The sequence below is a fragment of the Camelus ferus genome, chromosome 10 (genome assembly GCF_009834535.1).
Source record: "Camelus ferus isolate YT-003-E chromosome 10, BCGSAC_Cfer_1.0, whole genome shotgun sequence".
NCBI classification, from domain to species: domain Eukaryota; kingdom Metazoa; phylum Chordata; class Mammalia; order Artiodactyla; family Camelidae; genus Camelus; species Camelus ferus.
Genome location: NC_045705.1, coordinates 41,386,139 through 41,399,132, shown reverse-complemented (window position 1 = coordinate 41,399,132; position 12,994 = coordinate 41,386,139). Strand labels below are relative to the sequence as shown.

Here is a 12,994-nt window from a genome sequence, read left to right as displayed (position 1 = left end):
TCAGCTCACATCTTTCAGGGATCATCTCAGATAAGGCTCACACTTCAGTTTCAGGCGTTTCTATCAGCGAACTTCCAGTTAACGTTAAGCATATTTTTATTAGGGCCCTTCCAAAAGGACCCAGCAGTTACACACTGCCCGAGCACCTTAACCTTCGGCAAACAGAACGCTACATAGATTCAAGTGTAAGATTCACCTGAACTCACTTTATGAGCTCAGGGGAGTATACAACCAACTGAGCTTAAGTTCAACTGCAAAATGGGAATGATTACCATCTCACGAGTTATGGTTAAGTGTGCAGGGCCAAATAAGCGCTACACAGAAGGCTGAGATGAGAAGAAATGGACAAAAGGAGCGCACTGTCTAGGATAATGCACACTCGACAAACGGCAACTACTGTAGTAACTACTACTTAAACGACTGTGAAAAGCGCTGGGGCAAAGGAGAGCGAACATCCCAGCGTCCCGCTCTCCACTCTCACACTCTCACTCTCAGCGGGAACGGAGACGTGAGCGGATTTCCCCGCAGCCCTCGCACCCGTGCACCTTCCCCCTCCCTCGGGGCCTCGTCCTTCGGCTCCTGCCCGCTTCCTCAGACCACCCGGCCCCATCCTCACCAGCCTCCCCGCCACCAAGCAGCCAAACATGGCGGCGGCAGCTCCGCTCCGCCGGCAGAAACCCGAAGCCGGGGACTAGAAGTCCTGGGGCTACCGCCCTAGTCGAGCCCAAGAACCTTCCAGAACCTGGAGGAGGGTGCCTACCCCTCCCCTACATAGCGACAAGGCCAGCGGCAGGAACGCCTTCTGCCCCGGCGACCTCTGACCTCCCCTTCCTAACCAGCACGCCTCTCAGGCGACGAGTACTTCCGGGGCTTACACCAAGCCGCCCTTTCTAAGTGAGAAAGGTGGGCCAGGTCCGGCGTAAAACTACAAGTCCCAGAGGACCCTGCGCGGGTTTCCGGGAAGGGAGCGCGGAGGATTTGTCTGTTGGGTTTGGTAGTCGGCCTCCCAAATTTACTAACCCTTAACCGGGAGGAGGTGTTTCTCACGGTTGTCTAACATTTTAGAGAATACAACGCGTTTTTACACTCTTCATTTCACTAGATTCTTATAAAAACCCTATGAGGTAGGTATTATTATCTTCATTTTGTAGGCGAGGAAATTGCCCCAAGAGACATGCCCCAAATCTTTTACACGGTACTCACGGATGGAGTTTGAATCCAAGTTCTGTTTCAAATCTCCGGTTCTTCCTTTCTGCTACACAGTAGCCGAAAAGTACTAATTTTTAATCCCCTGTGTTATACTTACTGACTTTATTATAGTTCTTTCCAGCTTTACTTAGCTCCTCCATTATTTCCTGAAAAAAACTGTAAGCGAGTTATGTAACAGTAACTTTGTGTTTTAATGTCGCCACTTGTAAAATAATAATTGTGCCTGTCTCCTGGGGTTGCTGTGAGGGTTAAATGAATTATTATATATAACCACTTAGAGCCTAGCAGTACTTAACTAATGGATGTTTTATTGTAAAATGTCTTATTTTTTTCTCTATGCATTTGCAGAGAAGGTTCATAAGCCAGAAGAACTGGCATCGAGTACTGACTGCCACCAATACTCATTCTCCCTTCCACGACGTCAGTTCCCTTTCCTCTTGGATGGGAAGGTAGGATATTCCCTCCCTGAAGGTCTCTGCCCAGCTTGAAATATCTGAGCTTAGACCACCAGCCACCAACAAGACTGTCCTCCCAGCCCCAGGTTACATATGGAGGATCAGAGTGTTTGAAACAGTCCTGTGGTCTCCACTCTGGCTCCATAAACCTATCTTGTCTCAGATCCTCCTTTGAGGTAGCCAAGCCAAAGATGAATAGATAGAAGAGGATCTTTTTACTAGTGTCTCCAACTTTCTACCTAAGAATTCCCAGAATCTTCCAAACAAAAAGGCCATTCACTATGAGACCATTTCATGAGGGGCAGACAAACTGCCTGGATTCAGAGCCCATGTCTGTCATTTATTAGCTGTATAATCTTAGGCCAGGTAACCTAACACTCCCATGCCTGGTTTTTCTCCATCTGTAAAATGGGATAATAATTAGGTTGTTATGAAGGTTCTTACATGATAAGTACTAAGTAGTTCCTAGAATATAGCTTAATAAAACGTTAGCATTTAGCATTATTACTTTTCCTAATTTTTCATGTCTTCATACCCACCTTGAAACTTGTGAAGTAGTAAATAAATATATTGGTCTCTGCCTCCTGTTCTTGACACAGGGCTCCTGAAACCCTTGTACATTCCTAAGTGATGAGGGCAGTAGGAGCATCTTTTGTTCTAATGGAGGGACTCTGGGTGGGCTCATGGGGAGGCTGATCACTAGAAAGATGAAGCCTGATTAGAACCTTGGAATTTTCAGCCCCGCCCTATTCAATAGAGAGGGGAGAGGGGCTGGAAATGGAGTTGACTGATCATGCCTACATGAGGAAGACTCCGTAAAATGCCAATAGTATGGGGTTTGGAGAGCTTGCAGGTTGGTGAACACATCATGTAGCAGGAGGATGATGCACCCCAACTGCATGAGGACAGAAGCTCCTGCACTCCACCCTCCCAGACCTTGCCTGTGCATCTGTTCATCTGGTTGGTCATCTGTATCCTTTATTGTATACTTTAGTAAATTGGTAAAAGTAAGCGTTTTCCTGAGTTCTGTGAGTTGTTCTAGGCAGTCATCAAATCCAAGAGGTGGGGGTCACAACAACCTCCAATTTGTAGCCATGTTGGACAGAAATTGTGGGTAATCTGGGCATTTAACTACTTGCAGTTGGCATCTGAACTAGGGGGCAGTCTTGTGGGACTGAGCCCTTAACCTGTGGGATCTGATGCTATCTCTAGGTTGACAGCGTCAGAATTGAGTTAAATTGTAGGACACTCAGCTGATGTCACAGAATTGCTTGGTGTGGGAAAAACCACACATATCTGATTTTAGAAGTGTTCTGAGTATGGTAGTAGTGTGAGAGTGAAGGAGAAACATGGGAGGGATACCAGGTTTTTTCCTTTACAGACCATAACCATACTGTCAATTCTCTGAGCAACTCGTACTTGTCTTTTTTAAACTTATTTTTAATTTTTAAAATTTTTTAATGACCACATTGAAAATATTTTCTCCCATTTCATAGGCTGTCTTTTCATCTTCTTTATAGTTTCCTTTGCTGTGCAAAAGCTTATAAGTTTACTCAGGTCCCATTTGTTTATGTTTCCTTTTATTTCTGTTGTCTTAGTAGACTGTCCTAGGAGAACATTGCTAAGATTGCTAAGATTGTCAGATAATGTTTTGCGTATTTTTTTCTTCAAGGAGATTTATAGTGTCTTGTCTTCTGTTTAAGTCTTTAAGCCATTTTGAGTTTATTTTTGTGTATGGTAGAGGGAGTTGAGCTTCATAAAAATTGAAAACTCTAGTGCTTTCAAGGAAACCATCAAAAAAGTGAAGACAACCACAGAATGGGAGAAAATATTTGCAAATTGTATATCTGATAAGGCATTTGTATCCAGAATATATAAAGAACTTTTACAGCTTAAAAAGACAACCCAAGTTTTAAATGGACAAAGGATCTTGTATTAATTTCCTAGGGCTGCCAAAACAAATTATCACAAACTGGGGAACTTACAACAACAGAAATTTATTCTTACAATTCTGGAGGCTTAAAGTCAAGATAGATGTTGAGAAGGACCTGTGCTCTGTGGAGACTCTGAGGGAGACTGTTCCATGCCTCTCTTCTAACTTCTAGTGGTTGCCAGTAGTCCTTGGCATTCCTTGATTTACAGACTCATCATTCCCAACTCCTCCTTCATTTCATACTGTGTTCTTCTCTTTATGTCTATGTGTCTCTTCTTATACAGACCTCAGTCATTATATTTAGGATCCACCCTAATCCAGTAGGCCGCAACTTAAACTGATTACATCTGCAAAGACCCTATTTCCAAAATGGCCATGTTCACAGGTACCAGATGGACATGAATCTGGGAAGGACTTTATTCAACCCACTGCAGACATCTGAATAGACATTTCTCTAAGAAATACAAAGATATACAAATGGCTATATATGGATTTATATGAAACAGATATATATGAAATGGATGCTGGACATCACTAATCATTAGAGAAGTGCAAATTAAAGCAACAGTGAGGTACACTTCACACTCACTAAAATAGTTAGAATCAAAAAGTCAAAAGCGAGGATATTGAAACCCTCATATACTGCTGGTGGGAATGTAAAATGGTGCAGCTGCTTTGGAAAATAGACTGACAGTTCCTCAAATCTTTAAACATAGAGCCACCATATGACCCTGTAATTCTGCTCTTAGGTGTGTACTCAAGAGAAATGAAAACAGATGTTCACACAAAAACTTATATATGAATGTTTATAGCAACATTATTCAAAATATCCAAAAGGTGGAAACAACTAAAATGTCCATCAGTGGATCACTGAGTGGATAAACAAAATGTGGTATATCATACAGTGGAAAATTATTCAAATATTACATATGATTCCATCCATATGAATTATTTAGAATAGAGCAATCTATAGAGACAGAAAATAGATTAGTGACTGCTTAGGGCTGGAGTAGTTGTGGATGTGGAGATAGGGGGTGATCGACAGTTCAAGCATATGGATTTTTTTAACCATTAACTATTTTTTAAGTGTATAGTACAATAGTATTAACTATACCACCTTGTGCAACAGATCTCTAGAATTTTCTCATCTTGTAAAACTAAAACTCTATGCTTGTTGAGCAGGTCCCCTGTTCCCCCTCCCCAAGACTTTTTGAGGTGATGAAAATGATCTAAAATTGACACTACTGATGTTTGCACATATCTGTGAATATACTAAAAACTACTGAATTATACATCTTAAATGGATGAACTGTATGATATGTAAGTTGTATTTCAATAAAAGTATTTTTAAAATTAGTACTATTTATAATAGTATCAAAAAAAACCCCAAAAACAACCCGTGCTAGAGTACCTGTAAGCAAGTGGGTAGTCCTGGAGTGGGGACAGGGGGATTATGTGAAAGTCTTCCCCCTCCTGGCTGCACAATACTGACATCAGGGCTTGTATTTGCCAGGTAGGAGACTAGAGCATTCCTCCCAGGAAAAAGGAAACACCCCAGAGATATACCCGTTTTCTTTCCATTTCCAGATTCTAGAGCTGAGTTCTTGGCTTATGGCCCCTTCTTCCATCTTCAGAGTCAACAGTGTAACATCTTGCTTCAGTCCTCACATTGCCTTCTCTCTGTCAGATATCACTTTGGCTTTCTCTTATAAGGATATTTGTGATTGCAGTTAAGGTCCAACGAAATAATTCAGAATAATCTATCTGAAGATCCATAACTTAATCATATCAGCAAAATCTCTTTGCCCTTTAAAGTAACATTTACAAGTCCCAGGGATTAGGACCTAACTATTTTAGGAGGGCATTATTCAGTCTAACACCACTGTCTTAATAAAAACTCCAAATGCGGGTTAACTGGAAATTGTTATTTAACTACATTAAGAAGATGGGAGAAGAGGAAGGGGAAGTGAGGATGGCTGAAATCATCTTCTAACAGTCAATATGTGTCAAAACTGATAAGTGAATCAAAAGAGAACAACAGTTGCATATTACTTAGAATTATGAGCTAAGTACAACAAGAAACAGTTAAGAATGTTAAAAGTGGTTGCTTCTGGGGAAAAGAACATGAGCAGAAAACTACTGTTTTTTGCTTTAAATTTTTTTTAATCCTCTTGGACGTTTTAAACTGTATACCTATATTAATAAGAAAATCTAATTTTGTTAAATTGAAAAAAGATAGAATTGGACTAAATAATCTCAAATTCCCTGCAGTGAATATTCCATGATCCTGTATTTCTTTAACATTATTGTTTTAAGTAACAGCATCACAGCCTCTAACCTTCTGATGCCTGAAGCAAATACTGTCAGGAAATCATCAATAACAATCATACAGTACAAGAATTTCAGCTCAGAAGAAGACATTTTGGTGATTGGAAACTTTCCAAATGATAGCTCTCTCCTGAACGGAGATGTGAGTAGCTTTTTTCTCCTGTTACTCATGACCTGTGGTAGTTTGCAAAAACAGTACAAATTCTTCCTCTCCCTGTGACCGTGACCTTGCAGTGTAACTTTGCAGCATCTCCCTTCAAGAGATGGAGTCTGTTTCTTTACCTTCATGGCTTTCTTACTTGATTTGACCAAAAGAATGCAACAGAAGTTGTGTGCCATTTCTAAGCCTCAAAAATATTTGTAACTGGAGGCTTTCGATTTTCGAACTTTGCCAGTCTACCACAGGAACAAGCCAAAGATAGCTTGCTGGATGATGAAAGACACCTGGGCCCATTGCCTCAGCCCACAACCCGTCAAACCCCAGGAGTAGAGCTACCTATTTGACTTACAGCTGACCAGAGACATGAATGAACCCAGTCAGGACCGGAAGAACCACTCAGCTGAGCTCAGCCCAAATAGAATCTTGAGTTAAATAAATTTGAGATGTTTCATTATGCAGCAAAAGCTAACTTCCATGTAGTTCCCTCACAATTTGTGATTATTTTTTATTGATTAATCTTCCTTCCCTATAATGAATACTAGTAGTTATTTAACATCTGTTTCCCACCTTATTCCTTGTTAAAAGAACCCCAATTTTAAAACAATGTTGTGGTGAGAATATAGGGAATCAGATTTTTTTTTAAAGAACCTCAATTTTGTTCTTAAATCCACCTCTCTTCCATGAGACTCAAGAGCCCAAGAGAAGATCCTGCTTAATCTAATCAACAAGTTGCCGTTCCCCTTGTGGTAATTGTTTTAGGATCAGTCCCATAACTGAATTTTGGTCAATGACACCTGAATGGAAGTCTGCTGGGGTCTTCTGAGAAAGGTGTCTTGGTCTTAAGAAGGTCACATAAAAAAATAATTACTCTCTCCCTTTGTATATTCATGTATCTGAAAATGACACCTGGAGTTGTAGCAACCATCTTAAAACTTTAAAGAGAACAACCTGAGAAAATAGCCAGCACAATCAGGAAGGCAGCACAGAGTTGAAAATAACTTAAGTCTTTATTAATGTCTTGTACTGTTGAACCAACCAGCCCTGGAATCTATCCTACCTCTGTACTTAAGGTTATGCAAAGTAATTCATTTCTCTATTGCTTAAGCCAATTTTAATTGACTTTGCTGTTACTTACAGCTGATGTTATAATTAATACAACTCTCACTAGAATATAAGCTCCAAGACGGTAGGGAACATGTCTGCAGTTTGCCACTTACCTCCAGTGCCAAGCCCAGCATCTGCCCCCGAGTAAGCATTTAATAGTTATTTATTGAATGAATGAAAGTATACCAATAATCATTAATTATGTCTGCAGTTGATACTTCACTAGATAGTATAAAGATCTGTTAGGGAGCCTGACTATTCTGGATTGTGAGCCCTTCAAGAATAGGACTCTATCTTCATTCCCTAGTACCTGGCATGCAGTAGATCTCTACCCATTTGTTGTATCAATGTCCTATGTTACAGAATTCGGCCAGCTCTCCAGCAGGGGGTGCACATGACCAGGTGTTCTGAGTGCTAGGAACTCTTCTTTATCCATTCATCAACCTCTCCTCTGCTGCCTTCCCCTGTAATCCTCTGCTGCCTTCCCCTGTAATCTTCCCCACTTGGAGCATGCCTACATGGGAGCTCAGGAGAAGGGATATTTCCATATTTAGTAATCAGGCCCCCATCTGAGACCTGGGACAGAAACTGCTAGATCCCAGACACAGAGGTGACCCAACAGACAGCAAAATTATTAGCAGTTCCCCATCACTCCCACCAGTAGCTTTGAACATGAGTTTGGGAGTTAGCCATAGTGAGAAAGTTTCAAATGACTGTGGAAAGTTGTGCTGGGCTGGGTTAAACATAAACTTAATCTGTGCATCAAAATCAGCTGGGTGAGCCTTAAAAAAAAAATACTGAATTTGAATCTCTCAGACAGGGACTCAGAGATCTGTCATAGGCTCTTTAATGATTTTGGTGCACTCTTTCTGCAGACGAGCATCTGGGAACCATTACATGGCACAGGTTTATACAGGGACCTAATTAATGCAATGTTCTGCACACCTGGCCAATTAAATATATAAGTAAGTGATTCTTGTCTACTAGGAGCTCATATTTCAAGGCAAAGGCAAGACATTATCATTTTGGAAAGCCCCTCGCAAAGGGTTTTGGCTTCCAAGAGTTACAACACTGTTGCAGCCAGCTTTATCCAGAGATTTGAGGGAAACAGTGCAGAACTCCTATATGGCTGCCACCCAGAACTGGGATTAAGCCTTGATTTGCAATCAGTCTTTCACAAAGATAAGCCAGACCTTTTCAATATAAAATTTTAGCAGTTTAGAAAGTGAGTTTGCATCAAATTAAAAAGTCAATTAATGGCCAATACAGGTTGCTACACATTTCTCATAATCAATGATTTATGACAACCCATGATCAAGTGATTTTAGAATTATGAAACATAGATACACACTCCCTCACTCTTTACACAAAAGTAACAGAAATCACCCAACTTTTTACAATTCACATCAGCCTGGGGTAACTGAAGCAAGTAAGTTGAAATGAGTCTGTATTCATTCATCTGAAGTCTTGGTTTGCGTCAGAAAATAACCACAAGATACCAAGAATCTTTTTAGAAATCCACCAGTTCAATTCTAAAACAATAGTAATTTTCTACAAATCACAATAGGGGAAATCCATAGGTGATAAATGAAAGTAGGGGAAGTTACAAACTTTACAGTGTTAGAGATACGTTTGGTGGTTAAAGAGACTAAGAAGCATTTTTTTACTTATGCTTTATTTCTTACAATATGGGTCCTGTTCCCAATCTCCTTGGTAAAAACTATTTAGACTCATTTCCCCTAGATCAGTGTGTTTCTAACTGCAGGTTGAGATCCATTGTGGGGTGTGAAATCAACTTAGTGTGCCACAACCGAATTAAAAAAAAAAATGTCAGAATACATCCTGCATATAAAGTATACTGTTTCATGAAACTTCTTGTTTCAGTTATGTATGTATGTGTGTGTGATTGGGATGTATGTGTGTGTGTGTGTGTGTGTGTGTATACACACATACGCATGTGTGTGTGTGTATATATATATATATATATATATATATATATATGTATATATAGTCTGTTTCTGGTTGTTTGCTTTTTAATTGAAGTACAGTTGATTTAAAATGTATTAGTGTACAGCATGGATGGACTTGGAGGGCATTATGCTAAGTGAAATAAATCAGAGAAAGACAAATACTGTAAGATATCACTTACATGTAGAGTAAAAAAATGCAACAAACTAGTGAATATAACAGAAAAGAAGCAGACTTACAGATGTAGAGATGGAACTGGTGGTTAGCAGTGGGGAGAGGGATGGGGAGAGTCAAGATGGAGGTGGAGGATTAAGAGGTATAAACTATCAGGTATAAAATAAGCTACAAGGATGTATTGTACAACATGGGGAATATAGCCAATATTTTATAATAACTATAAATGGAGTATAACCTTTAAAAATTGTGAATTACTATATTGTATACCTGTAACATATAATATTGTATATCAACTATACTACAATTTAAGAAATATGATATTGTAAAATAAATAAATTTAAAAATAAAAAAGAAAGTAAAATTTTTTTTCAGAATACATCCCACATGTATACTTTTTCATGGAACTCCTTGTTTCAGTTACATATGTATGTGTGATTGGGATGTAATATATATATAGTCTGTTTGTTACTGGGGGTTGCATTTTTTTAAAAAGATGCCTCATCCAAGCTTGAAGATGCAATTAAGCGGAATGACTATCCCCTTTGCCTCAAGTGAGCATTTTAATTCTTTAAGGATTTCTGGACAAGTGACCATTAAATCTTTAGACCTCTGTCCTTCTCAGGCATTTCCTTTAAAAAAAAACCTTTTAAATAATTTAATTTCCATCTGATCTTTGTTCAATATTCTGTCATAGTATGATGCACCTAAAGCCACATCCTAGTCCTTTCCTAGCCCATTATTTCTCTTCTAAATGTCTGTGGATCTCATTGTACTTGTCATCTCTACAACAGCAACCATCTTCTCTGAGTCATAGATTTCTTCAGACTCAGGTCTCCTCCCCAAAGATCACAATATGGCTCCCAGCTTCTCCTCTACTTCCTACTGCTGAAACAAATACAATTATTTTTCTTTGGGGGCAAATGTAGGGCAAAGGGGAGAAGGTGGCAACTGTTCTATTCATTTTACTTAAATAGATGAAGGACATCAAAATAGAGCCAGAAAGAGACTGATAACAAGACTAAATAGTTTAGAAAAGAAATGAGAACCTATCAACAGAGATGTCAGTACCAGATGGAGCTGCTGGGAAAAGGGAGGCACAGGACTGCAAGTCAGCTCCTGGCTGAGTCAGCTTCATGGGCGTGTGACAGATACAGTAGTGTAGGGCACTGAGCTCAGAAAGACCCCATGCTTTGTTTAATTGCTCTGCTGTCCCATCTTGACATTCTTAATAATTCAGTCTTTGAACTTGCATCTTGTAAAGTGCAACGTGACAATGCAGCGTGGTGTGAATAGAGGGGATACGTGCAATAGGCATGCCCGCTATTCTCTGCCTTTCTTCACACATGGCATTTGTGATTCCTTATGAGCAAAGAATCTCATTAGACTCGTAATGTGTGGAATTCAGGAAGACCCAAAATGAGCATAAGGTAAGCGTGTTCCATCTACAGTTGAGTAGGCAGGGATGCTGACAACCCCCAGAGGCCATGCTTTCAGTTTGAACCAGAACTTGGTTTGAACAAAGAAGACGTGACATTTTAAGAAACTCAAACAGCCGAGGAACCCTATTCTTGCTTCTGTCAACTCCTTGTATTAACCAACCACTTAACACCAAAGATTATGACATTGAAGAAAAGGGAACGATAGGGCAATTGATAGTTTATTTTCCCTTCAGTTTGTCCTTAGACATCAGTAAGTCAAATACAGAGAATAATGTGTGGTACCAAGAAGTGAAATAAAAAGTTGACTTACTTTTGTCCAGCATTGCCACTGTACTGGTAAGAACAAAATACACGTGAATGTATGAGCTATAAAATACCAAGTATGTAATTTCAGTGATTCCACACAGGAGTCAAGTGCTTTTATGTTTGCATTGAAAACTTCACTAAACAGTAAGAAGATGAATGGTAAAATTCATGTTGATAACAAAATTTTAACTTTACTTAGAATGGCATTAAAAAGCAAATATAATAATACAAGTCAAGAAAGAAATCACAGAAGGGAAAAGCTTTGTCAGTACCTTACCTTTTTTATGCTTTTTAAACAAGAGGTTTGCGTTTTCATTTTGCAGTAGCCCCTGCAAATTATAAAGCTGACCCTGCCTTCATGACTAGAAATAGAACCGATAGCACCCTGTTCCTCTTGAACTGTTCTACGTTTCTTTCCAAAGATCTGGGTGTGTGGGGCCCATGAAGCACATGGGGCTCCAGAAAGACTTTGCTCTGATTTCCATCGACAAGAATCCTGTGTCCCTTACCCAAGAGTGTATCATGATGTTGGCTCCCTTGGGGGCAATGAACATAATCTTGACCTGCACGGATAGTGTCATGGTACTTGACACCTCTGCTAAAAAGGGTCCTTGGTTCTGTTTTGGGTTGGAGGTCCAGGTGAGCGAAGTGTGCACCTTCCTTCATTATCAAAGTGCAATTGTAATCCAGGAAGAAAACTGGCTCCACCATTTGGAATTAAATGGAGAACTTGCGGCTCCTCATAGCACTGGAATACCTGTGGTGGATGACTGGAAGAGGGAGCTTAGATCAAGCATCAGGCCCTGTAGATCCACAGTGTAGGAATGCCAATCCTTGGCTCCTATCCTTTAAGAGCAATGGAAGTGGGAGGAGACACAATGGTAAGGAAGATGCCAGAGCCACCAGCTCTCCCAGCTCCATCATACATGCCCACATGGCACTTAGATATCGTGGAAGCAAGTAAAATAATTACTTCAAATACTGCCTATCCTTCATTTTATTCTGCATTGCCAATTAAATGTATTATTAGATCTTCTCATTTTGTCCTCTGTAGTTGTTAACTCCTCATATTCCCCATTTTCTTGATTCTGTACGTGTGTCACATCTCTTAAGTCATCTCAGGCTCTCTTTCAGTTCACTAATCTCTATTCAGGCTGTGTCTAATCTACTGTCTAACCTATCCACTGAGTTTTGTCACATTTTATTTCTGAAAGTCCTATTTCTTTTTCAAATCCTGGTCAGTGTTGGGAGTTTCGCTGCTTGCTCATTTTGTGATTGCCTCTTTTATTTCTTTAAGTGTTTCAATCATTCAACAGATATTTGAGGACCCAAATGCAAGTCACTGTTCTAAGCACTAGGGCTATACCAATGAAATGAACAGGAAAAAAAAAAAAATCCACCCTCAGAAAGTCTGCATCCCAGTGGGAGAAATACAACAAGCCAAGTAAATTATGCAGTATGTTAGGTGATAGTTGATGGAAACTAAACAAGGAAGAGAAGAGTGAGTAGAGAGAGGAGAATTCAACTTTAAATATGGCTCTTTTATATTGTCTGATAACTCCAGAATCTTTGGTGGTCTCAGTGTATTGTTTCAACTCTCATAGCAGCTTGTTTCATTTTCTATCTGGTGATCTTTGATTTTTGAGCTATTTGGATAACCTAAATTTTCAGCAATCTTAGGGGCACCCTCAAAGTTTCCTTGTTTTAAGAGCTAACATCCACAGCAAGGGTTAGCGAACTATGGCTTGTATGGCTTGCAGTACAGCCCACTGCTTGTTTTCTGGAGCACAGCCAGGCTCATTTGTTCACACAATTGTTTATGGCTGGTTTCATGCTACAGCTGCTCAGCGGAGCGGATGTGGTGGAGACTGTATGGCTCACAAGGCCTGAAGTATTTACTGACCCTTTACAGAAA

At 39.8% G+C, this 12,994-nt stretch overlaps 1 protein-coding gene and 1 long non-coding RNA gene across 2 annotated transcripts in view; one reads left to right on the top strand and one right to left on the bottom strand.

Moving 5' to 3' along the window:
- The window catches only part of HIKESHI (heat shock protein nuclear import factor hikeshi), a 28,717-nt gene extending 27,849 nt beyond the window's left edge, over nt 1-868 (bottom strand). The window contains exon 1 of the mRNA XM_006189538.2: nt 617-868. Within this exon, the coding sequence (XP_006189600.1) occupies nt 617-646 (30 nt within the window). The 5' untranslated portion in view covers nt 647-868. The remainder of the gene's footprint in view (nt 1-616) is intronic.
- A 62-nt stretch (nt 869-930) lies between these two features.
- Nucleotides 931-9,004, top strand: LOC116666412. Its single transcript, XR_004323240.1, has 4 exons — nt 931-1,124; nt 1,558-1,658; nt 2,404-2,635; nt 5,914-9,004. It is a non-coding gene; the product is annotated as an uncharacterized LOC116666412 (long non-coding RNA).
- Nucleotides 9,005-12,994: the final 3,990 nt, after the last annotated feature.